Here is a 26,907-nt window from a genome sequence, read left to right as displayed (position 1 = left end):
CGGCCCTAAGTGCTTTTTGCACATAAATCGAGTAAATCTCAACCGATTTTGCTAGTTTTTGTTTTATTTGAAAGGTAATTGAATACCCAATGGAAAGTTGGCAAAAAAATTTTGGGTTTCTAAAATAATGTCGTAAATTGTTGGTTTTATTTGAGAGGTACTTCGTACGGGCTTTCGTAATTGCGCTATGCGCAATTTTAAAAATGAACACTTTCAGTAAATTTGACCATGCCCAACTTGACTTGCATTTTGGTAACAGACGCATTAGAGGGTTGTAGACGTATTAGGGTTCCGGGCGTATTACGGCTACGGACGTATTATGGTTACGGACGAAATAGGATTACGGATCGTACGGGGCTAAGTCGCAGCAAACGCTCCGACTGTTCTGATGCCTTGTTTTATTGCGGATTCGTTATCTATGAACATAGACAAATGCTTTGCCCTTACCGTCTGCTTCCAATTCAACATGTTACAAACGGCATATTAATCTTATAAGCCCCCAGTACTTCGTACGGGGCTAAAAATGAAATCTATTGCATTAAAGCTAAAATGAAACATATTACAACACACCACAATAAGGAATAGTTACTTACATGCCTAGGGTCGAAAGTGGCTTATAACAGACCTAGGAAAAACAAGAAATTTGTTTTTCGATTCGAAAGCATGTAATAGTATTTTACACAACCAGTGATAAAAAGATGAAAAGTAGAGTTTTCGTGCGAATTTTGTTGATCCGAGACGGAGCCGAGCTCAATGCACACGAAAACAAGACTTTTTATTTTTATCCCGAGTTATGTAATGGATTTTACTTGCTGAGGGCTTCGAAAGAAGTGCTTGAAACATGAAAAGTACGGTTTTCGACGCATGACAATTCACACGAAAACTCTACTTTTCAACTTTTTATACCTTGTTTCGCAAATAACTATTACACAACAAGGAATAAAAAGTTGAAAAGTAGAGTTTTTGTGTGAATTTTGTTGATCCGAGACGAAGCCGAGGTCAATAAACACACGAAAACGAGATCTTTCAACTTTTATCCCGAGGTATGTAATGGATTTTTCATGTGTCGGGGCCGAAAATGAGGGAGTTTCGATATTTTTCTCAGGTTTTCGACCCCTTACATGAAATTTTTTTTGAGTATCTGTTTTGGACGATTGATTTTAGGCACTTTCGCATGTTACAACAAGCGAAATTGCCTAAAAACAATCGTCCAAAACAGATACACAAATAACTATTACATGCTTTTGAAACCTAAACCAAATTTCTTGTTTTCTCAAGGTGTGTAATAAGCCACTTTCGACCCTAGCGAAAACAAAAGCATGTAAACTATATCAACGAAAACCACAAATGTAGGCTACAATTTCAGCTAAGCCATACCCGCCTCTTAATATTACACACTAAAGTTGGATGCAGTTCACTTTTAAATTGAATATTGCCTGTTTATATTATCGATGTTATCCGTATTACCCGCGAGTGAGAGTGAACCTCTACGTATGTCAAAACCTTGACATGTTATGCATTCAACAAAGTTTCTTGAATGTTGGTAACACCACATTTTACCATTCAAAATCATTCAACACCTATACACAGACACATTCATAATCGCTCTCATAATGGCTGCTGGCTTTTAACAGACATTGGTGATAAGAAAAAAGTGAATAATTTGTAGTTGAATCAAGTTTCGCTATTAGTTGGAATTATACTTCAAAACCAGCAGCAATTTGTCGATAAAACTCTGATCACGTAAGTTATTCAACATTTGTTTATAATGTTAACGACAATATCGCATTATTTCCATCGGATAATGTTGATTTGACTTTTTTTTATTGCCGTGCCGTAAAAGCTGAGCTTGTACGAACAAGATTTCATATGTATATGCGTCATTTAATCAAATTTGTGAAATTCTTAAAATTGTGCCTCTAATTGACTTCATTCGGTTTTAACTTGTGAAGAATGCAAATTTTTCATTCTGTACGTGGGATAGTGTGGCTCCAGCAACAAAAATTGTTCACTAGCTGTCCCTGATATTTTTCATTACCTTGCACAAAACAAATTTCTAGGAATTCGGAATGAGAGGTACAGCAGAGAGATATAGATGATAAAATGTTACCTGGTATTAGGTAGTTACTATCGTTACTGTAGAGCAGCGTACAACGATTTTACTTAGTTTTTCTTTTGTACTTATTTTCAACTCAACACAATTTTCCATGTTCGTTAAGTAGGGTTAATTTTCTTGTTTACTCAGAATGTATTTTCTGTTCACGGTTTTGACGTTTTGTTGTTCTTTTTTAATTGGCATCGACGTGCGTGTAGGACCAGATTTTAATTGAGATTATCCTCTTGTGTGGCCGAGGATATGAATGTTTTCATTTCGAGTTCATTAATGAAACAGGACGTCGAACGCTGAATCATCAACGTAATAAAACGTACATAGGGATATAACTCCAGCAGCGACTCGTTTTTTCGTTCAATTGCAATGTTTTTTTCCTTCTTATTTTTTCCTTGTATTGAATGGTCATGCAGGTAAAAAAAAATTATCTGTGCACACAATACACGGCGCAGAGGGCATATCGTAGAAAACTTGTTCGAAGATTATACTTTGGACAACACGTTGGGGTCTTTGACAACCAGGTAGATTATTATCTATGATGTGGAATGCTAAATTTTCGATTTATTTAACTAAAAACTGTTGAACACGTTGAACTGTTAAATACACTCAAGCCCAGGGCACAACTTTCTTATTTAGTTGAATATTCAAAAATCGTTTGACCCATTATTGGGAACGTTATTCCAAATATCAAAAAAAAATCATAAAAATAGGCCTGGTCTATCGCAATTCACTGTTAGCAGTAACGTTTCCTTAAGTGAAAATCGCGTATACGTCTGAAGTTAGTGCAAAGTTTAGTTAGTGCAACAAGATTAGATCAAGCACATCCTCAAGTCTTGATATATCAAGAACTTTCATGCTGGCATATCAGGTTTGGAGGTACTTTAAGACTGTAAAACGTGAATAAATCTAGACCAAAACTTGTGACCTTGTTATGGACATAATTTTGCGTATCACAGATAATTCGAGATTCGGTTGTGACTGCATATATGGTCCAACAAATATTCGGGCCAACTGGCGTACCAAAAACAAAAAGTATTTAATCAATTTATCGCCCACTCTAACAGTAATCCAATCAACGTATGCACACCAGTCTTGTTTATTTTAATTCATGCGAAAAATTTCGTCAGAGAGTCGTGTTACTATGAAACGCCAAACGGTAATCGATTTTGAAAGAGTGCTAAGCTTGTTGTACATCAGTACATTAGGGGGGTCCAGAATCGTATGGGAAAATAAAAGTTTCGAGAAAGTTGGCGGACCCCGGGGAAAACGAACCTATATGACCCACTGATAAAAAATATATATGGGGCCGATGCGATCCGAGTTGGTTTATGGGTCGCGCAATGACGAAATATGTGAAAAACCACGAAAATGAGGGTTAAAGAAAAATTGAACGTAACTAACAGATGCTGAGGTCACTTCTTAAGGTGAGTTGGATTATTTCACTTCAGAATAATTCAAAGAAACCGATTTGATGATTTGTAAGTGCATTCGCAGCTCCCAAGTCAGTCAAAGATTCCCAATGTGTTCACTCAGTCTTTGGGTTCTTCCAAAACATTTATGGGATGTGCATCGGATATATTTATGTCTAACGAGAGCTTATGGCATAAGCTTTCATTGCAAAAAGAAATTTTTTCGAAAACAATTTTTTGAAGCTATATAGATATCGATTTTGGTGCAAAAATGTCAGGGTCGTGAACTCAGGCAATTTTCAAATGACTGTTACGTCATGACACCAACTTGAAACTTATTGTGTGTGGGCTCGTTAGAAAGCCACTGTCATTACCTTTACAACGACACCTAACACTTAATTTAAAGAGTGACCTCGCCTGACTTTGTATTACTTGGAAATTATCTGTCGATTTTTGTCTATATCAATATTGTTAGGTGTGCCCAGACGATATAAAAATTCCGAAAAAATGAAACAAACGCATTTTTGATGCTTTTGCATCTAATCTAAGTTGTCTGGACCAAAAAAGTTTGATATTGTCGTTAAAAAAATTTTCGCATACAAAGTAATGGAAAAAATGTATGGAAAATTTCAGTGTTTTTTCACACGTTTCGTCCTTGAGCGACCCATAAACCTACTCGGATCGCATCGGCCCCATATACAATTTTTATCAGGAGGCCATAAAGGTTTATTTTCCCCGGGGTCCGCCAACTTCCTCGACACTTTTATTTTTTGGACCCCCCTACAGTACATTATAAGAAGTTACGTCTTGTATTAAATGAACCATGATAAGTGCTCCAGAAAATCTTTAGGGATTCTTCAGACAAAAATGGCAAGCGGAAAGAGTTTTTGTTTTATTGTATTCGTATCCAAAAACTCTTTATAAGCTTTGCTTACAGTTTGCTCATTTCATTTTTACACAGTTTTAGATATGTCAGAGTTTTAAATGTACCCAGTCAATTAAGTTCTTCCCAAATTATGAATTTTTGGCGCAAAATTTAAAATTTCTATCGCGAATTCAAATATTGCGCAATTTGGGAAGAACTTAATTGACTGGGTACATTAAAAACTCTGACATATCGACAATCTTTAGAAACTGTGTAAAAATGAAATGAACAAACTGTATCAGGACTTAAATTGATCCAATGTGCTTTAGTTTAGAATCTCTTTGCTTGGTCTAAAGGGTAGATTAACCACCAAAACGGATAGAATTCACTGTTCTTTTTGGTGCAGTTTGCACATATGGATTTACATTACAATAATCTACGTGTATTTGCACCGTTATTTTGTTTCACTTATTAAAGGTCAGATTGCGATTTACATTCGTATTTATGTTGTACATCGACTCTTCATGTACGTTCCTCATGGATCACCAATATTGTTATTCTTTAAGATAAATTGTCAGCCGAATTTTTGTTTCCGATCTCTGAAAGAGCCCTAGTGTGGTCAGCCCGGTAGTAGTTTCATATAGTAAAAAATCCATAGTTGTGAGAAAATGAAGAATGACATTACTCTTTTCACCCGACGGCAAGCAGATCAGCAATTTTACTGGCGGATCTATTACTTCATTTTGATCCGAAACTATTACTTCATTTTTATCCAAGTATTTTCAATAGATTAATTTCCAATCTTTTACTTCATTTTTTTAAACATATCTTTTGCTTATTAGACCCCGTTGCTCGTAGCTTGTCATTTATTTTTGATTTTTTATTATCGATAACGGATGGCCTAACAGGTTACCCGTAATATAGTTATTCGAAGATTTTTGCTTCTTAAGCCTCACGCCGTAAGTGTGCCTAAAATTTGATTGAAAAGTGAACCGAAAAATACATTTCAACGCTTTCTTGTATGAAAATGACGCGTTACGTTACGTTAGAAAGACCTCCACACTTTCCATTTTGAATTTCAACCGCACTTACGGCGTGAATTAAAAATTGAAACGATGTTTCACAAAAAAACTTTAAATTTTTATTCGTCGTTTTGCTCAAATCTGTGACCTGATGAAAAAGGTCAAGGCCGAGTATCCAGGCCTAATAATAAGAAATATATCGCATTTCGAATGAATCGAATCGAATTGAAATTGTGCGATCTAACAATTCCGCGACTGTTGTGCCCGTTTACTATTTTAAATCACAATATTAGAGCGGAAATGTGATTTTCTATAGTACCAAAGCTCGCATTATGATGAGGAAGAGCTACCTCGGATTTTTTCAGTCTTCTGCCCTGGGATCATTCATTAAGAATGTCACGTGAAAAAGATGCAAAATGTGGTTGAAAATTTGATATAAAGAGATGTGAATAGTCGCCACGCGTGACATAATTTATGAATGATGCCTCAGGGCAGATGGTACTGTTTACCTGTGCACCTCATCAAGTAGTAGAGTGAAGTATTCGAATTCGTCTTTTACAGTTTTCTAACTAATTTTGCCAAAAGAGTCCCAACGGTTAATGTGTCGTTTAGTTTTTGATAAATAATCTTTCATTTCTTCAGTATGTTCTATATGCTAGGGCTCGTCTCTTTTTTGTCATCATTAACAGACGACTAGCTGTTTCTAATCGTCTCCACATTAACAGTTTCCGTACCAAATCTTTTCTTCCAAATAATCTTGGACAAATTCTTCCAAACAATCTACGACAAATCTTGACGCCTCCAGTTACGATTTTTAGATAGTAAAATTTGTTACGAATCCTCGTCAGTTGCGAGAAGTTCAAGAAATTGGTACTTACACACGAATCTTACGGCTGAATCCTCGTGAATTACGAATACTTGCCCCATTCCACATACTTATCGATCTGACACTTAGATTGCGATAAAACGGAAAATTTACCTCCGCTGGCTTTCTTTCTCTTTCACCATATCGCAGTGGTTTATTTTCTTAATTTCGTTCAACAGACGTTCGACTGAAAATGATTAGCTGGAAATTATAACAAAACAATCAATTGATTGATCCATTAATTACACGATTAGGACGGAAACAAACCTTTCGTAAGATGCAGACAATTAATAGATTTTGATAAGCAAAACAAGCTGAACAAAAGGGTTGCTGGTTCAATAACACATTTCATTTGAAAACAGACAGTAGGATCGTCTTTCGTCATTAACAGTGCCGACCCCGTGGGCGATATTATTTCTATGGCATTGTTCAACAATGAATAATTGTCGATTTGAATTGTGTCTTGAGTTTGAAACGTTTTCTGGTGCCTCATTGGAATTGCTTTATAGAATTTAAAAGAATGAAAAATTAAGGAGAAATATAAAGAGGAAGCAAATCTGGTATCGTAACACACATTACATGTAATGTCAACGAACAGCACTACGGTAAACTTTTTTAATAATGAAAGAACAATATACTGATGGTTACATGTCCGGACACTGCACTGGTGCTGCCACCCTAGTGATTAATTTTCCGTTACGAGCAATAATCCTTACTATCAATGTTAATAAACCGAATATTGAACCGTGTTGAGCCTTCCAATCTCGTCCTTCCACGCTTTGGTTAACAATTTATGTTGGAATGTGGACCGCTTTGGGGAGACCATTTCATGTGTTTCGTTTTTGCTGAAAAATAATTGTCTGTCTGTACATGGGACCTGTATTCGATGATTTATTGCATAAGCGAAAACGAGAAATTAGACATAGTGTAATGGAAAATTGGCTCGTACTTATACCGAGTTCTATGTTAACTCGATCCGATTCATAGTTTGATGTCCCTAATTACATATTATAAACCGAATGAAACTGAACTCAATCAAATTCATGGTTTACCATGCTCTTGTCGACTGTGTATGTCGGCACGTTTGGGATTATATATATGCAAAAGCAAGGTTGCATTAGCGCCGCTAAATTTCAAATATTGTCGCTTCTAGCGCTCGCTAGAATGTCATTATCGAAAAAATTTTCGCTGATCGCTAACCATTTCGCTAATGAATAATAGAAGTTTTCAGCTATTTACACACTTAAAATTGAAATTTTACCGCCTTTGGAATAAAAATTACAAAAGAAAATAGATAAAAAAATCGGTGTACATTTTACATTCACAACTGTCATCATTTTCTGACAAGGCATTGTTGTTATAATAGTACATTACAATAGTACCATGCATGTAATAACTCATTTTCGCGGGGTGCTGCGAGTAAAGATAGTTTTCGCAGGAAAAAAATGCTGAAGCTCCGTATTGCTCAAAAACCCCATATACTGAAAGTGAAATCATTAAATAAAACAGTCATAGTCAATCACTTGGAGTCCTTTAAGAGTGATATCGCCAAATCTTCAGGTGATTTTTTTAACTTTGGAAACAAGCGGTCTCCGATTTTAATGAGTGATAGCTCGTTGGATTCGTCTTTCAATTCTAGGAAACACGCGTCTTTCACTTTTTCTTAAAAAAAATTGTTTTCTTTGAAAAGCGCTCAAAAGTGAAGACATGTCAGAGGGTACCGAAAACAGTTTTTCGGCAATAACTCAAGAAAAAATTATTTTAAATTGTTGTAATGTTGTACGATTGTCGGCCTTGAAAAGACCTACAGGTGGAGTATACGCACCGCTTGGTGCTAGTTGATCCACTAGAGTTATGACTAGAAATATAGTGAATGTTCGGAGAGTCCGCCTTTTCTGCAGCTTCAATGTACCACGGAGCTGAGTATGGGGTGTTGTAGCTGGCCTCACCCACTGTCGTTGCACATATAAATGAATCCAGTACTTTTGGGCTGCAAGCCTACAGAAGTCTTGAAAAAAAAGTTGGTGCCAAAATGTAGATTTTTTCCTTCTGTCTGAGGGCCCAACTGCCAGAACAGCGTCTGGAACGGTTCTACGTGAGTAATTTTGTATCGTCTACTATTCCCTTACCGTATACGCCTTAAGGCCAGTTCATGGTCGCATATATCGCAAAAATGTATGCGAGTATGAACTGGCCTTAAGAAAAAGTGAAAGACACGTGTTTCCTAGAATTGAAAGACGAATCCAACGAGCTATCACTCATTAAAATCGGAGACCGCTTGTTTCCCAATCACCTGAAGATTTGGCGATATCACTCTTAAGCACGAAACGCAGTTACTTCGTTCAAAATTTAACAATAAGAAGTGAGAGGAGCTTCCTTGGTTCGTTCGTCAGCGGAGAGCTAAACGGCATTATTACTGAATATTGAGAGAAAAGTTCATAAAAAACAAATAAGGTTTTTCACTGTGAGTTGTGGTAGCGAAAACCTGACCGTGAGTTGTATACGGAAATTTACATGCAAAGAAAAATACCCCAATCGGTCTTATGAACCATGAGTTGTGTTATGACGTTTCTAATACCACCAACTATCGGTCCATCGATTTAATATGAAACACCACAACTCGCGGTTCATATACCACAACTCTCAATTTTTTGAAAACATTGAATTTAAATGCAAAAATCATTGAAAATGCATATATTATTGATCCATTACGATGCCGAAAGATCAATCTTCAATTCAAAACTGATATTTCTTGTCTTTTGTAAAAAGGTTTCAAGCAATAAAGCTTTGAAACTAAAATTTTTTGATTTGCCACAACTCACGGTCAAATACCTTACTTTTACCAGTAACTTGTTCTAGTAATTTGTCCCCAAAAATGCAATTGAGGGATTCTTTTGAAAAACAGCCTACCGAAATCGGACGCATTTTCCAGTGGACTTTTTTATATGTGCCTAGAAAGGACTTCGACCCTAGAACCCAAAACCACTTTCAAAAAAATTCTTCGAAGCTTTTGTGACTGGTGAAAGGTGATCAAAAACCGAAAACTTGCACTTTTCTTACCAAAATTTCTCCGGGTACACGAGCCGTACATGGTCTTGTGGGGTGTCATTAGAAAGGTAATCACATGTACTATTGAGCCGAATAGAGACTCATTGGTTTTAAAATTAATCCACACTGAAATATGTGCAGTTGAAGTTTTCAACCGAAAACTTGCACTTTTCTTACCAATATTTCTCCAGTTACACGAGCCGTACATGGTGGTGTGGGGTATCATTTGAAAGGTAATTTTATGTGCTTTTGGGCCAAATAGGGTCTTATGGGGTTTGAAAGCATCTACGATGAAATATGAGAAGTTGAAATGTTTAAGTGTCCATATTTCATCACATATGCATCCAAACCCCATAAGCCCCTATTTGGCCCAAAAGCACATAAAATTACCTTTCAAATGATACCCCACACCACCATGTACGGCTCGTGTAACTAGAGAAATATTGGTAAGAAAAGTGTAAGTTTTCTGTTGAAAACTTCAACTGCACATATTTCAGTGTGTCTCTATTCGGCTCAATAGAACATGTGATTACCTTTCTAATGACACCCCACAAGACCATGTACGGCTCGTGTACCCGGAGAAATTTTGGTAAGAAAAGTGCAAATTTTCGGCTTTCGATCACCTTTCACCAGCCATAAAAGCTTCGAAGAATTTTTTTGAGAGTGGTTTTGGCTTCTAGGGTCGAAGTCCTTTCTAGGTACCTATAAAAAGTTACACTAGAAAACACGCCCGATTTCGGTAGGCTGTTTTTCAAAAGAATCCCTCATTATATCTCATTAAAAACAAAGCCAATATTGAATCAAATGATTTAACTAAAAAACGGTTTTTAGCTAGACATTAGCGATCGCTATTAGCGCGCTAACTTTTTTCTGATTAGCTAATAAGTTTAGCGACGCTCAGATTTTTCGAAATTAGCGTTAGCGTTAGCACCGCTAATAAAAATTGTTAGCGATCGCAACCTTGTGCAAAAGTAACAAAGTCCTCCCGTTGAAAATGGTTTATGTAATTGTATACGAAACTTACTCGCGGATGGGGCTGATTGTAATTAAAAAATAGTCCGAATCGAATTGGCCGCTCATTTTATGGTCCATAAAATGTTGTCTTAAACCGGAAAACCGCCAATATTCGAAGAATTAATCACACAAAGTACATAACAGTTCTAATGCAACCAGTGCATGTATATGTACCGCAAATCGTTCCGGTACATGATACGCATTGTTCACTGTATAGAAAACTCTTTGTACTAGCCGCTGCTCTGATAACAGCCATTAATCCACTCTTAAACGCACATCTCAAATGCGTAGTGTGAACGTGGTGTTTCTTCTGTCGTCCTCACATTTCGTTTCTGAATTCAGTGGTAGTCACTTGGATTAGCATTTGAGTTTGTTTGGAAGTTGCTCGAGATGTATAATTCGGTTACGAGTCACTTACATTCCAATATAAAATTGGAAAACTGTGAACAAGGTTCAGTAGATTCTCGTGGAGAATTTGTCGGTGGTTTTCCGTTTCGAATAGTTTGATCAAAATTGATTTTTTGTTTCCTTTCGTTTTTCAGATTTTCAATGCCACAAGATGTCTCTTTGGAATAGGTTGATCCAACATCCAGGCTTTGAGCGCGTCAAAACCCTGTACAACGAACAATTTCCACTTGAAGTGCGATTCGTGTGCGCGGAATGGATCGAAGAACGAATTAAGACAGATTTATTCATAGACATCAATGATCCGCAAATTGAACAGAAGGCCGCAAATTTCTTGCACACATTAATCCAGCAGCTGGAAAATGAAAAACAGAAACTGAAACGGGCTGAAGAGCTTTCGATTAAATATCGATTGGATGAAGCAATTCAAACGTTCACCCAGCATCTGTACCATCCGTTTGCAATTTATAAACAGATTCGGGATGCCATTTCGTACGAACAGCATTTTCTGGAAAATTTCTGTGACAATCAGCAAATCAACTACATGGATCAGGAAGCCATTGAGATCAAGGACAAATTGAAAGCTTTAAAAACCCAAATGCAGAGCAATAAGGAAAAGCAAACCAAGTACAAGCATGATATCGAAAATTACAAAGTGCTTGAGTACAGCGAAACGTCGAACAAAATGCTTCAACTAAGCAATACACAGGAGGACGAACGTCGCCGTTTGGCCTTTTTAGAGGAAGTTCGGCAGAAAAAATGCTTGCTGTTCGAATCGATCAGTGCTCGTGCAATTGATTTGTATCAGAGCTTCGCGACGATGATCGTCGACATTGACGGCGTCCAGAAGACGGTCATTTTGAAGCGGCTCGGCAAATGGCAACGTGATCAGGCGTTGGCTGGCAACGGTGCACCGTTAAATGGAAACACGTTGGACGAAATTCAGACGTGGTTTGAGGTATTGGGCGAAGTTATATGGAATACGCGCCTCTGCATTGAAGCGACACGCGAAATAAACAGCGGCCTTCCACTGAACATGAACATGGGTGATGTGATCGAACGTGCATACAGGGAAATTACTACATTGCTGCAAAATTTAATTGTTTCGGGATTTATTGTCGAGAAACAACCACCGCAAGTGATGAAAACGAACACCAGGTATGATTCAATTGAACTGTGGTGCTCCGGTGGTAGCTTGTCCTCAACATATCATTTTTCCCACTCCAGATTCGCTGCGACCGTTCGACTTCTCACTGTCAATCTTGGCATTCAAATGAACAATCCATCGGTCGTCGTATCCATTTTATCAGGTAAGTCCAAGCAATTGGATGTGTTCGAAATGGAGAAATGCAAAAATGGAATTTGTTTCAGAGTCTCAGTCCCAGGCCCAGCAACAAAATCACCTTAAGCCATTAGATGAAGCTTCCGGCGAAATTCTGAACAATACTGGCAATCTGGAAATGCAACAGTCTACACGCCATTTATCGTGCAATCTAAGGTGATTTGATGATTTGATTGAATTCGTTTTCAGGTTAGGAAGGTACGAGAGCGGTGACGCACTTCTAGACTTAGTCCATGAAGTGCATCATCTCTCGGGGATACACCTTCCACAATGTGTGTAATTTGATCCACACGTAACCAGTTCTTCCAGTGTGGCTGTTGTCGATTTTTTCACTGTAATATGCGTAACGAACATTTGTCTGTTCCCCAGAAATATGCAATTGAAAAAAATCAAACGAGCCGAAAAGAAAGGAACTGAATCAGTCATGGACGAAAAATTTGCGTTACTCTTTAAATCAACCTTTCAAACGGCCGACATTCGAATAAACGTACGTTCGCCGACCAATTTTGTAGCATAACGTTGCGACTGTATCCGTTTGTTTAATCATTTATCCAGGTCTGGGTGATGTCGCTACCAGTAGTCGTAATCGTTCATGGCAATCAAGAACCACAATCTTGGGCCACAATAACCTGGGACAATGCATTTTCCGAAATTAGTCGTGTACCATTTCATGTGGTAGACAAAGTCAATTGGTCTCATATGGTCAGCGCATTGAACATGAAATTCACATGCCAAACTGGCAGAGGTTTAACGGCCGAAAATTTATATTATTTATGTGAGTCGGAACCGAATCGCTGGCGATCAGCAGCATTGCATTGACGTTTCCATCTTCAATTGCAGGCGAAAAAGCTTTCCGAACAACCGTCAATTTCGATCCAAATGACCGGCCAATATCATGGTCTCAATTCTGTAAAGAACCGTTGCCGGAACGAACGTTCACATTTTGGGACTGGTTCTATGCCGTTATGAAATTGACCAGAGATCAACTGCGAGGACCGTGGACCGAAGGTCTCATTATCGGCTTCATAAATAAACGGCAAGCCGAGGAGAAATTGTTACAATGTCCACCTGGAACGTTTCTATTGCGTTTCTCAGACAGTGAGCTCGGTGAGTTTCTAGAAAAAGTTTTCCGAAAAACGAAGGTTGAACGATGCCAAAAACTGAAATTTCTTATTTTCAATGCAGGTGGTATAACCATTGCTTGGGTGGAAAATGCTCCGAATCCACAAATTGTTATGTTGCAGCCATTCTGTAGTAAAGATTTTGGAATCCGATCGCTGGGAGATCGCATTAAAGATCTACCTCAATGTGTAACTCTATATCCAGACATACCGAAAGACAGTGCCTTCGGAAATTATTACAGTCCAATTGGTGGTATTGAATTTTAGACGCGTGCACACATTAACCGGTAAACATTGTACTGACTTTTGTTCCCATTCTCTATTCCAATCGTAGAAACAACGACCAACGGTTATGTGAAACCGATTCTGAAGACTACGGTTCCTGATGACACCAATCGGATGCTCAGTAATCCGAACACACCGCAGCATAGCAGCTGGCAATCGCCAGATCACACTAGAGACACGTCATCGGTTCAAAGGTACGTAGGCTCGTAATTCCCTTCGTTGTAAATCATTTAGATTGACTAACATCATGTTTCCGTTCCTTAACATATAACGCTTCCAAATTAAACAAGAGAAACGTAACCAAGGCTTTCACTGCACTTCACTAACAATAACGAATTCATTTACATGCTTCCATTAGTTTGTTCGCTTTAACATCAATCACTTCTCAACTTAAACGATTTCCCGCTTTCATCTGACCCACTCTGTAGAACGGTGCATTTTGCATCTGTAAATAGATTCTGACAACGCTGTCGATCCATAAAGCTTACTGGTTTTTATAGTCACCACAAAATTCACCTTTTTTTGCTCACTCGGACTTGCTCTCAACTCATTTGATTGTTTGGCCTTAGTTGCTTATGCAGCAACTATGGTTTCTATCTGTTTACTGTAAACATATATTATTGCACTAGTGATCTCATATTCCGTCTTTACACTCGGTGAGGTGTGTCGATATTTTATGGACGATCACTTCGAACGATTTATGCCACCAACGCCATATTTATTCGTTGTGATCGTTCAAATAATTTGATTACACCCGTACAACTGAACGAATGGCTGCATCAGGACTTTTCGTCAGATGCGTTTCCACGAACATTTTCCAAACAATATTTTTCCCGATATTAGCTAAGCAGCAGTTGCAATCTCAATCGTATGATTTTACAATATTATCGATTCACAGATTCAGAGAATCATTATGTCATAGAGCACCTCCATTCATCTCTAATATCAATCTCCAACATCAATTTGAAATTTCCAGGAAGAATAATCTTCAGTTAAATCATTTACCAAAAGAAAAATGTGAAAAATCTTTTGCAAATTTGTCCAGTGTCAGAGACAATTTTCGGAAAATTGATTTGCTAAATTTTTCAAAAATTTACTAAGATTTTCCAATAGGGCGTATCGAATTTTGAGAATTTTAAGGGTCGCGATAGCCTGTGTGCGGAAAACGTAGATCATTGAAAACTAATTCCAGGCATATGGTTGATGGATCCGAAGGTGCCCGGGAAGAAGTCCCCCCGGACGACTTTAACTTTCAAATGGTCATAACTCGGAAAGTTAAGAGTATTTTTGAAAACAATGTTCTAGCAGGATGTAGAGCGTTAAAAACTCTACAAAACTGCCAAAGAAACCGATGGTCCAAAAGGTGTGTCTGTCGAGGTTTTCTAACATCGAAAGTTCGACATTTTGGTTTTTGACTCTTATTTCCTGAGAGACAAATTATTAACTTTAGCTTTTGGCATGAGGTTGTAGAGGAGGTCGAGTACTACGAGTACACTAGATATTGTCCCGGGCGGCGATCCATCCGAAACCACTTTTTCAACATTTTTGAATGGACTTTTTAAGTGTACCCACGTCGCCCACGAAGCCAGTGCAGACAATGTAACCGGTGTTGCTGAGTCGAGGTAACCTTGGCCAGTAAGTGCACATAATATTCCATAACAGTAGCTGAACTCTTTTACAAAATATTTAAGAATTCGGTGTAGCACATTTTGTACTACAAAATCTGAGAAAGTGAAATTTGTGAGACAAGCAACAAATAATCGTTTTAATTAGTTATTTGACCCACGAACAGTAGTAAGAAGTCGATTTCGTTGCAAATACACATTTTTCGATATTTTTACAAAAGGTTGAACTTCGTGGTATACCGTGTCAATATAATGTGCTACATCGAGATCCCAAATATTTTGTAAAAGAGTTCAGCTACTGTTATGGAATATTATGTGCACTTACTGGCCAAGGTTACCTCGACTCAGCAACACCGGTTACATTGTCTGTTACATTGGCTTCGTGGGCGACGTGGGTACACTTAAAAAGTTCATTCATTAATGTTGAAAAAGTTGTTTTGGATGGATCGCCGACCGGGACAATGCCTAGTGTACTGGTAGTACTCGACCTCCTCTACAACCTCATGCCAAAAGCTAAACTTAATAATTTGTCTCTCAGGAAATAAAAGTCAAAAACGAAAATGTCGAACTTTCGATGTTAGAAAACCTCGACAGACACACCTTTTGGACCATCGGTTTCTTTGGCAGTTTTGTAGAGTTTTTAACGCTCTACATCCTGCTAGAACATTGTTTTCAAAAATACTCTTAACTTTCCGAGTTATGACCATTTGAAAGTTAAAGTCGTCCGGGGGGACTTCTTCGCGGGCACCTTCGGATCCATCAACCATATGCCTGGAATTAGTTTTCAATGATCTACGTTTTCCGCACACAGGCTATCGCGACCCTTAAAATTCTCAAAATTCGATACGCCCTATTTTCCAATGCCCTAATTGAAAATACTGCAGTACAATGTATAGGGTCCAATATGCAAAAGATTGTAAACTTTACAAGAAAACAAGGAATGGCACAGTTACTGTTATCTTAGTAATACGACCCTGACCGTTTTGACTCCGGAAGTCAAATTTATCTACCGACGATAGTCGATAGGAAATTCTATTTCTCATGACTTTCATAATTTTTTTTTAATGCGTAAATGGACATCTCTTTTATTTTTGTTTTATAGTTTTAGTAAAGTCCCGATGTTTCTTATAATTTTCCTATTAGTTTGTCGTCGTTTTAGGCCGTGCCTAAGGCTCGAAACAGGTCCGATTCGGGGCATACAAAATTAACTTAATTAGCTTTATAAGAGACAGTAGGCAATGTATTGAATTTGGTATCATTTCCGGTGCTTCAAAAATGAGGTTTGAATCTACGAGCAGGTCAACTTCAGACTCAACCTGACAGGTTAGCCATAAAGTGGAGCTGTCTGGAGATTTAACCTTGAATACATTTACTGTTGTAACACCGAAATCTTACTAAATTCGAACTATTGACTATATTTTGCATGACCTGAATATGACCTGTTCCGAGCCGTAGCCGTGACATCTCTTTTTTCTAAAATCCTCTTGCAGTGAAAATGTTTATTTGTCATTGTAAATTTTACTGTTTATTCAACTTACAGCCATCAGTCTAGCACATTAATGGAACTGTAAGTTAAATTAAAGAGAGAGGCTCTTCAGTTTCATTTAAAAATGATATTGACTTTTCGTTTAATGTCGAAAGAGAAGGAAAGTGAGAGAGAGAGAGTATTAGCATAAAATATATCGACTCAATCAATTAATTTTAAAAGAACCTTTTTAAAGAGAAAAAAGAAAGCTTTTTGAAAGTTCGATTTTTGAATTGAAAATAATTGTTTTACTACGTTCATCCATAAATGTGATATATGAAATGAAACTTAACGAATTTATCAATTGAAGAAAAAAAAATGTTGTGATAAAATTATAAATGTTGAACTTGCTGTTATTGCTGTAAAATCGACAAATTTTACATCTTTTTAGTAAAATTTTGTAGATCTATGCGTACGTATTATATACAGCGTATACTAATATTTTACGCGAAATATATTTTCGCTTTGCCGTGGTAAATAAAATTTACAAATAAATAAATAAAATAAATAAAACGACATCGTGCTACGCACCTCGTCGGCGACTTTAGATAGAATGGTGGGATAAGATCAGACGAAAAGTCATTTAAGCGTTCAAGCTATGTAAAAGTGTGAAAAATTTAATATGCCGATCGCCTACAAGAACCTTTTATCATCGAAAAGCCCAAACTAAACAGAAACAGGTCAGGCTTAGCTGAACCTGAACTCAATTACCTGATAGTCAAATCAAATTTGTCAGGTCAGGCATCAGGTGAAAATTTCACGTAAACCTGAAGCCTGATCTGACCCGAACCTTCTGGTCGAATCATTTTTGATTAAATTCTTTGCTGAGTTTGCACGAAATTTATTGAATTCCTCGGACGTTGCGGTTGAGTAGTGCCCATGTCCAATTAAATTCGTGATGTAACTCAATTTTTCGGCTTCGTCAGTAGTGTTGAATAGGACATTTTTAGCAAAAAAGAAGTTGATGTTAGGCGGTGACATTTTCTAGTTAGAACACTTCGTAGTGCAGTCAGTTAGCCTATGATAATTTGTGCTATATTTGGAGTTCAGAATTGGTTCTTCTTGTTGACTCGGTTGTTGTGTCACAAAATCCATACTGAAGAACCTTTTTTTCGTTTTTTTTTTTCATTCTCTCGAGACGAATTTTTGATTTTAAGGATCCAAAGTGTGAGGTTGCATATAACACTGAATGAGTACGATGAAACTATTGCTATTGATGACTTTTCCACGACAAATGTCATCTTCTCTTAAAATTGTCGGGGTGAGCGCTGTTGTCAAGCTCAAAAATTGAGATTTTTCTTTCGTTGGAATGACAAACCAGTGTGTGATACAACAAGGAAAAATGATTGAAATTAGTGGTCTTACAGGCAAACGGCATATTAATTAATGAATCATGATAATGTTCTGTGAATATTGTTTGATCGTAATGTACCTAAAAAAACTTTTTTTTTTTTTGGAAAATAGTGACCAAGAGAACGAACGTAACCTGTATTTATCCATGTAGCCTAACAATGTTGTATATTTAATGAAAATGTAACTCAATTTTACTTACAATGCACGTCAATTAATGTAACTGTTATAAATATTTGGTGGTAATGTCAATAATTAAATTGATTGTCTTGATTCTACAAAGAAAAAAAAAGAAAAAAAATTGAGATGTCGGTCGACCAGAGATTCTGGCATCATAACATAGGAAATATCGAGCAAGGAGTTTCAGATGCATTTTTGTGTTTGTAATAACGCCCACAGGAAAAAAAAAGTTCACTCAACCAAAGATTCGCTTTCTTAATTTTTCTTTTACACTGCACACTTTTCAAAATGTTGTACATAAATGCACATATCGGATTTATTTTAGCCAAGATTGCGATATTCCCAGTCTGTGTTTATTTTAGTTCATCGTCTCGTTCATCGTTTCAATTCTCGTGGTTATTCCAAAAGTGAAAAGAAATTTCTTGTCACTTTTTCCAATTTCTGTCCACAAATAATGTGGAGAGTGGAATGAAGAGTCTTACAATCTCTTTTCACATTCATTTTTCATCCAAAAATTGTTAAGAGTGATATCGCCAAATCTTCAGGTGATTTTTTTAACTTTGGAAACAAGCGGTCTCCGATTTTAATGAGTGATAGCTCGTCGGATTCGTTTTTCAATTCTAGGAAACACGTGTCTTTCACTTTTTCTTTAAAAACAATGTTTTCTTTGAAAAGCGCTCAAAAGTGAAGACATGTCAGAGGGTACCGAAAACAGTTTTTCGGCAATAACTCAAGAAAAAATGATTTTAAATTGTTGTAATGTTGTACGATTGTCGGCCTTGAAAAGACCTACAGGTGGAGTATACGCACCGCTTGGTGCTAGTTGATCCACTAGAGTTATGACTAGAAATATAGTGAATGTTCGGAGAGTCCGCATTTTCTGCAGCTTCGATGTACCACGGAGCTGAGTATGGGGTGTTGTAGCTGGCCTCACCCACAATCGTTGCACATATAAATGAACGCAGTACTTTTGGGCTGCAAGCCTACAGAAATCTTTTAAAAAAAGTTGGTGCCAAAATGTAGATTTTTTCCTTCTGTCTGAGGGCCCAACTGCCAGAACAGCGTCTGGAACGGTTCTACGTGAGTAATTTTGTATCGTCTACTATTCCCTTACCGTATACGCTTCACTTTGACTCGAATATAGGTCGTTACAACATATCCAGCGTTAGTAATTCTTGTGAAAAATTATTAAATTTTTCTCGGAGGATTTTAGTCAAATAAAGTGTTAGCGTATAGCAAATGACCTCAGGAGTCCGGAACAGTAATTAGTTTTTCAATTGGACCAATATTTGCTACGCGACAGGAGTTTGGAAAAACGATACGATCAAGTGGGAGCAAACGGTTTTCCAAACTCCTGTCACGTAGCAAATATTGCTCCAATTGAAAAACTAATTACTGTTCCGTAGTCCTGAGGTCATTTGCTATACGCTAACACTTTATTTGACTAAAATCCTCGGAGAAAACTTTCATGATTTTTCTCTTGATATTGCTAATAGTGGATCTGATATATTCGCGACATAGCGAAGCGTTTTTCTATTGATAAGGTGAAAGAATAGTAGACAATAAAAAATGATTGCCGTAGCACCGTTCCAGATGCTCTTCTGGCAGTTGGGCCCTCAGACAGAAGGAAAAAATCTACATTTTGGCACCAACTTTTTTTACAAGACTTCGGTAGGCTTGCAGCACAAAAGTACTGGTTTCATTTATATGTGGGACGATAGTGGGTGAGGCCAGCTACAACACCCCATACTCAGTTCCGCGGAACATAGAAGCTGCAGAGAAGGCGGACTCTCCGAACATTCACTATATTTCTAGTCATAACTCTAGCGGATCAACTAGCACCAAGCGGTGCGTATACTCTACCTGTAGGTCTTTTCAAGGCCGACAATTGTACAACATTACAACCATTTAAAATAATTTTTTCTTGAGTTATTGCCGAAAAACTGTTTTCGGTACCCTCTGGCATGTCTTCACTTTTGAGCGCTTTTCACAGAAAACAAATTTTTTTAAGAAAAAGTGAAAGACACGTGTTTCCTAGAATTGAAAGACGAATCCAACGAGCTATCACTCATTAAAATCGGAGACCGCTTGTTTCCCAATCACCTGAAGATTTGGCGATATCACTCTTAAACAATCTTACAATTTGAAATTTGAATGTCCGTTGAAGAAGAGTTGGGTATGGGAATTTGGGTAATTCAAGTGGGTAGAGGATGAATGAAAATGTGTTGAGTCTTACATAGTCATAGATGTCCCTTACGGTCTGCTTCTTACGTTTTTGACTAAATGTTTGGCTAAATTTTTCGGAGGAGCTGTAATAGAAGTTCATCGGTTTGTCAAATAGCACTACCTTCTTACATAACTGGTAAATGTTTTACCAAATTCTTGATTACCTCTCGTATGTGGCCAGTAACTTATGACAATAACATTTTGTCGACCGATTTAATTTACCAACGCTTCGAATCCAAATACCACAAACTCAACGCAATCAGTGACGTGCTTCAATTTTCACACTGCTTAGGACTCAATGAACGATTAGAATTTGTTACATAGATGGCTCCTTAACGGAGTGCTCCACACATAGTTTGATGTTAAAAGCCCAACATATGAGAACATAAGAATGATAAGTAAAAGTAACTACCCTGTTTTTCGCTTGGAATTTTCGTGACGCATTTACCATGCGTGTGGATAACTTAATTTAACTGGGATTTAGCGCGAATTAGCTTAATACTAACTCGTAATCTAATACTTGTATGTTTTTCGCTTGGAATTTTCGTGACGCATTTACCATGCGTGTGGATAACTTAATTTAACTGGGATTTAGCGCGAATTAGCTTAATACTAACTCGTAATCTAATACTTGTATGTATCTAGCCTAGACAGAATAGTAATTTATGGAACAAGTTTCGAAATGGAACCGGTTTTGTCACTAGATGTGAAGCACAACACCCCGTGTGATAATAACAATCCCATTTTGCAACTTATTTCATAAGCCATGTTATCGCGAAAAACTGGCAAATGAATCGCATAAATTAAATGCAAGTAGAGCAATGTGACGTGAACAGAAAATTGTCTCCCAAAGACAATGTTTGTTTTACCACTTGTAGATGAACATTTCACGGGCGGTATTATTGTTTTTTTTTTTTTAAATTCACATTAAGTAAAACTTTTTGCATTAATCATCGACTAATTTTATGAACCCACGCTAATAAATAAAAATCATATTTTTGGTGACCGCTTTTAGCTAAAAACAAAAACAAATTAAATTGCTCACACACATGTATCGCTTCTAATTTCATTAGTTTATTCAAAGGTTGATCACATTTTTAGAACAAATTTTCAAACAAATAAGCAATGGATAAGTGCACTGAGATTAGAGTCTACATTCGGACGCATTTTGTTGCATTCTCGATGAAATCGTCTTTTTACAAAAGTACATTTTTGAAAGACCAACTGCAATTCAAAATGGGTTAGCTTTTTTCAATAAGAAATAGAATTTTGCTAGTTTAACCAGCTCTGTGAACGGTAAGTAGTTATAGCGAATGTCAGTGATTTGATCACCTTTCTCAGAGCTGGTCACAAACGGATAAAATTCTATTGCTTGTCCAAAGCTAAGAACATTTGTAGTCGTTGTTGCACATTCGTCAAAAAGGATTGTTGGAAAATGATAGAGGTTGAGGAATGGATGCACAAATGTGATTGTTTTCAACAGAAAATAGATTTGGTTGTAGTAGTAGTAGCAGTTTCTTATAACTGATCAAACTGCTACAATTAAATCTATTTTCTGTTGAAAGCTAACATATTAGTGGTCGTTATTGTGGTCCCACATTTTTGAAAATGGATTCTGGTGTAAAGATATCATCAAAAGTAAACTAAAATCCAATAATTAAAAAACGCCCAAATGTATGCTTTTCAGCAAAGCATCGATGCATCTTTAGTGTATCATCGTAAACACAATAATACGCCTAAATGTAGACTACAATTTACAGCTTACTCGCCATTGCCCTTAATTTATTGATTTGAATTATTTTTTTTATTTTTATTTTGATTTTCTTCTCTTCCTCCTTTGATACAGTATGGTACCAGAGTATTTACCAAGTTTTGACGAAATGAACGATGATGAATTAATGTTTGGATGAACGAGTGTATTCTAATAAATGAAATTAGGTTGGTTCTGTTGACAATAACATCCATCAACGAAAAAAAAACACACAAAAAATATATTTAAAAACAAAAATTTCTAAAAAGGAGATAGAATTTAATTTCAACAAAAAATTCGCACAGAAGAGAGTTTATTATTTTGTTTCGTACGCATATAAGGCTATATGTAATAATTTTCTTAAGTTTTTTCTTTCTTTTTACTGCGGAATTAAATTTTTATTTTTTATTTTTTATTTTTCTCCTCTAATTTAAGTATTAATTTGTAACTACGGGCGTCTCATGTTGTGAGATTGACAAACAAACAAAAAAAATAAATGTTTTGTAAACTTAGCTGTTCTTTTATAACGTTATTTCTGGTACATTGTATCGGTATAGATCAACCATCTTTTTGCTAACTGGATTTCACAAATGTTTTTTTTTTTGTTAATGTTCCAAACAAGTACAACCCAAACGCACAAAACCCACATAGTCAACAAAAGATAGCTCAAACGAAAATCAAAAATTCAGATCGTCGTCCCTTTTACAACTTGTTCGTCGGTTCGCTAAAAATGTTCCGCGTATTGTGCTTCTGTTTCGGTCAATTATGGACCAATGTATGTTGGACAGATTTTGGTTTAACGTTGGTTTGGTTAGGAAATTTTTGAAGTTGCATTCGAAGACAAGAGGAAAGTGAATAGCGCGTCAGATTTGTATGCAAGCTTAAGTTTTGGCATTGAGTCTGAGCTTTTGCAGATAGATTGACATCATTTTCTTTCTCATCACATCGTGAACGTATTTTGAAATTAGTTTTTAAAAAGTTATGAACGGTACATAACGTTCATTAAACTGTAGCACTCAATTAAAGTTTAAAAAAAAGTTGATTTTGTTAAAATAGAAATTCAGCATTAAAATTCTTCCGGATTTTGTGAGTGATTTTCAAAACTGCGACAGATCGTATGAACGCATGGTTCGTGTGTACCCTGAAAAGGTTTTACTCGTTCACTCATTGGCTAATATAGCACAAGAACATTCACTGGATTCTGAATCCAGCTGTATCGGCTGATTACTAGAACGCTTGGCTCGTCATATGCCTGGAAAATGTTTTCTTCTACTCTCGGAACTGTATCGAAACGGTATTAAGGTACAGTATAACGTAAATTGTACTGTTAAATCAATATTTTGATTAGCGTACCAGCGTGATGAAAAATGCTGATCTTTTTATTAAATTTTCTGAATTAAATTCTGCGTCGGTTCTCTATAAAAACGCTCTAATCTTACAATTATGTGTTCATTAGTTTTTGCTGAATTCTTCATCTCCAATGCGAGTTTCAATCTCGTCATCTACAGATACCCCTTGTTTCCTTCACCTATGACCTGTTTTGATTCGAATGAACTTATGTTGAAAGCGTTTTCAGTTGTCTTATTCACAAACGTTTTTCTCTTCCTTTTAAATCATAATACGGGTGAATCATAAAGTTCAAATTTAATTTTTAATTTCATTGGTTTTTCTCTGAAGAATTCTCATGAAAAATAAAAACTTCATTTTTGTTTAAGAAAACTGAAAGAAGAAGAAGAAGAAGAAGCTAAAACTACACAATCATATTTCTCTTCGTGATAACGCAATCAAACTTTGTTAATGCTATCGAAAATTCTCCGTGTTGATTTTCATTATTTTTTTTTATTTAATTTTTAAGTCGAAAAGTGTTATTTACAACTAAGATTTGAAATGCAAAATTTTGTTTTTGTTTAAATCGCGATCAAGAACAAGAAAAAAAAATCTTTATTTTACGCAATTATTAAGTGTCTTGGGTGCCATAAAAACATCCTCATTATATAAAAGAGAAACGAAATGTCTATTGTGTAATGTATGTACTTAATAAGCGTTTTAAAATAATTACACATTATAAGTGTTGCATTTTCGACAAACCCAAATATTGATCTATAGTTCCCAAAAGTGGAAGTACAACAAACAACAATACGTTAGAAACTTTCCTTTACCTTAAAATAAATTCCACAAGTTCCACTCACACACGTATACGTTTCTAAGATGTTTAAAGACTAGATTTGGCATTTAGTTAGAATAATGCGGATAGTGCGCATTATCATTCACATAAGTCTAGTAGTTTGAGGACCAATATGTAATGGCAGATCAGTTGGAGCCAGATCATTTCTAATAGATGCTGATCGACGGAGAAAAGTTTCTAACGTATTTTTGTTGGGTGTATTTGTAAAGTAAAACAAGTAATATTTTCGTCCCACACCAATGTAAGCTTGAGTGTATATTTTTAAATTTATATTAAAAAAAATCTAAAAAAAATATTAAAAGAAACAAAAAACGAATTATGCAAAAAAAAAATTCTATTTACATTTATATATACACAATTGACTTAAGATTTTTTTTTATTAAATATTTTAAAAAGTTTAAAAGAAACAAAGAAAAAAATTAATTAATTTTCATTGTGGTGCTTTCATAATAGAAACAAAAAATTAATTAACAGAAAAAATATATTTTATGTTCGTCCAATGTCTTAAATTGAAGAATGTTAATAAAAAATGTCTTCATAATAAAAAGGCAATGATTGAAAATTATATATAATATTTTTAACGTATAATGGATGGTAAAAGAGACCTGTCGATTTAACCATATTGGTATTGAAATAAACATAAATGAAAACAAAAAAAAAAGAAAAATATTTTCAGAACGGAATCATTTTGATTGAGATTTCAACAATAATGGATAAAAACAAAATGAAATTTAGAAGAAATTTGTCAATAAAAAATATTGAAAATTTGTGGAATTTTTTTTTTCAACTTTTGTAAATGATGTTAAGATCTAAATGTATTAATAAAAACGAAAGTCATGAATGGAATCTGTACCATCTTTCCAAAGTAGTTGTTGTTTTTTTTACACTTTGCGGCCCCAGTTACGGCAGGCTTACATCTAGTGCTCACTGCAAAATCATTTCGATCCACATCGTTGTTGTCTTGATGCTGATTAAGAGTAAAAGTCTAGCCCCTCGTGTCCGAAAATTTATCTTTCAGCATGAAAAACTTTTTATTAGCGATGTGAAAATCCTTATTTTGTCCACTACGAAGCGTTGTGAAAATGGCGTTTTGTTGTCATTCTGAGAGGCGCCATTTTGGGTGAAAAAGTAATCATTGTCTCCAGGGACTAAACTAAGGAACATCGCAGGTGGTAATTTTCCCACCTCTAATTCACTCTAATTCCCACCTGCGAATCTAAATTTACCCACAAGAAAAATTATAATTATCTGACAATAATGAGAAGAATCTAATTTTAATAAAAGTTTTGCCTGCGGCGCATTGAACGTATCTGAAAAATGATAATGGCTGATAAAGCTCCGTAAAAGATGCAAACCTAGCAAAATCTGGTTCTTATTCCTTAAAAACAACGGAGATATCAACATTTGAATGTGAATTCCTGTACACAAATTTGATATATCGGATTCGACCGCTTTTTTATGCAGCGCTCCAACCATACCACTAAACCCTTGGATTGCAGCTTTCAAATAAGGGAATGATATTTACACTAACAGTAGTATTTAGTATTTTGATATAAATATTTAGTAGATGTCTACAGCGTAGTAGATTTCATCGACTCCACTTGTTTGTTTCTTTTAAGGATAAGAAAAAAGACGAAGATGATGTTGAAGCTAATAACTTTTTGAAAGTATTTTTCAAAGGAAAATTATGAGATCGATTCGGAAATCTTAAAGTTGAAAATAGAATACTGAAGCAATAAGACCTTTTAATTTGATTTTTTCGAACCTGCCTATGAACTGAACCACAGGAATTTGATTCTTCGTCGAACAAAAAAAATGTTTTGAGAAATCGGTTAAGGGTCATTCAAATAGTGCGCACGCTAAAAACATGAGACAAAACATCCAAATCGCATACAAAAAAGATGTTTTGTCTCACGTTTTTAGCGTGCGCACTATTTGAATGACCCCAAGAATTACTCATGGACATTTTGAGTGATTTTTCGAATAAGACCCAGGAGAGGGATTACGGCATCAGTTCTATTTTCTCAATTCTATCAAAACTCTACTGTTAGAGAACGATTCACTACTTCACTGAAATATGTCGCAACAAAGCCAATGCCAACCGAAAAATAATTAATTTTTTACTGGACGGACTGAAGCTGCAGCAGTAATCAGTTTTTCAATCGGCCCTATATCGGCCTGGCGATAAGAGTCTGACGAATGGATGAAATGACAGCAAACGTTTTTTCAAATTCTTATCGCCAAGCATATAGTTGCGATATAGGGCCGATTAAAAAACTGATTACTGTGCCAGAGTCCTGAGGTCATGGGCTTTACGATGGCATTTTATTTGACTGAAATCCGTTGAGTAAAAAATTAATTATTTTTCGGTTGACATTGGCCTTGTTGCTGCGACATCTTTCAGTGAAGTAGTGAATCGTTATATATCAGTAGAGTTTTGATAGAATTGAGAAAGAGAACTGATTCCGCAATCCCTCTCCAGACTTACGGTCATGATATTACTTTGGCATAAAAAATTGTTACTTTGGCGCCCAAGATTTCGTTTTTAGGCGCCCCGTTGAAAAGTTTCCCACCTTCAGC

The 26,907-nt window shown here is 36.2% G+C and overlaps 1 protein-coding gene across 3 annotated transcripts; it reads left to right on the top strand.

Annotated features, from left to right (window-relative positions):
- The first annotated feature begins 1,516 nt into the window (after window positions 1-1,516).
- Window positions 1,517-24,293, top strand: LOC119069337 (signal transducer and activator of transcription 5A-like). 3 transcript variants are annotated; one of them, XM_037173406.1, is made up of 11 exons: window positions 1,558-1,743; window positions 10,876-11,896; window positions 11,966-12,048; window positions 12,110-12,236; window positions 12,450-12,567; window positions 12,636-12,855; window positions 12,921-13,187; window positions 13,266-13,454; window positions 13,536-13,680; window positions 16,652-16,701; window positions 16,748-17,247. In XM_037173406.1, the coding sequence occupies exons 2-10, from the start codon at window positions 10,893-10,895 to the stop codon at window positions 16,680-16,682; spliced, it is 2,184 nt and encodes a 727-aa protein (XP_037029301.1). In that variant the 5' UTR covers window positions 1,558-1,743; window positions 10,876-10,892; the 3' UTR covers window positions 16,683-16,701; window positions 16,748-17,247. The 3 variants fall into 3 exon arrangements, with proteins under 3 accessions (XP_037029300.1, XP_037029301.1, XP_037029299.1); XM_037173405.1 differs by lacking the exons at window positions 16,652-16,701; window positions 16,748-17,247 and adding an exon at window positions 22,239-24,293 and having other exon boundaries at window positions 1,517-1,743; window positions 13,266-13,451; XM_037173404.1 differs by lacking the exons at window positions 16,652-16,701; window positions 16,748-17,247 and adding an exon at window positions 22,239-24,293.
- The last annotated feature ends 2,614 nt before the right edge of the window (window positions 24,294-26,907 follow it).

This window comes from Bradysia coprophila (assembly GCF_014529535.1).
Source record: "Bradysia coprophila strain Holo2 chromosome X unlocalized genomic scaffold, BU_Bcop_v1 contig_26, whole genome shotgun sequence".
In the NCBI taxonomy this organism is placed as follows: domain Eukaryota; kingdom Metazoa; phylum Arthropoda; class Insecta; order Diptera; family Sciaridae; genus Bradysia; species Bradysia coprophila.
This window is presented reverse-complemented; position numbering and strand designations above follow the sequence as displayed.

Coding starts and splice junctions, on each gene's coding strand:
- LOC119069337 (XM_037173404.1), top strand. CDS start 10,893: ATGTCTCTTTGGAATAGGTTGATCCAACATCCAGGCTTTGAGCGCGTC. Junction 13,188..13,265: donor TTTCTCAGACAGTGAGCTCG/GTGAGTTTCTAG, acceptor TTTTCAATGCAG/GTGGTATAACCATTGCTTGG. Junction 13,455..13,535: donor TTATTACAGTCCAATTGGTG/GTATTGAATTTT, acceptor TTCCAATCGTAG/AAACAACGACCAACGGTTAT.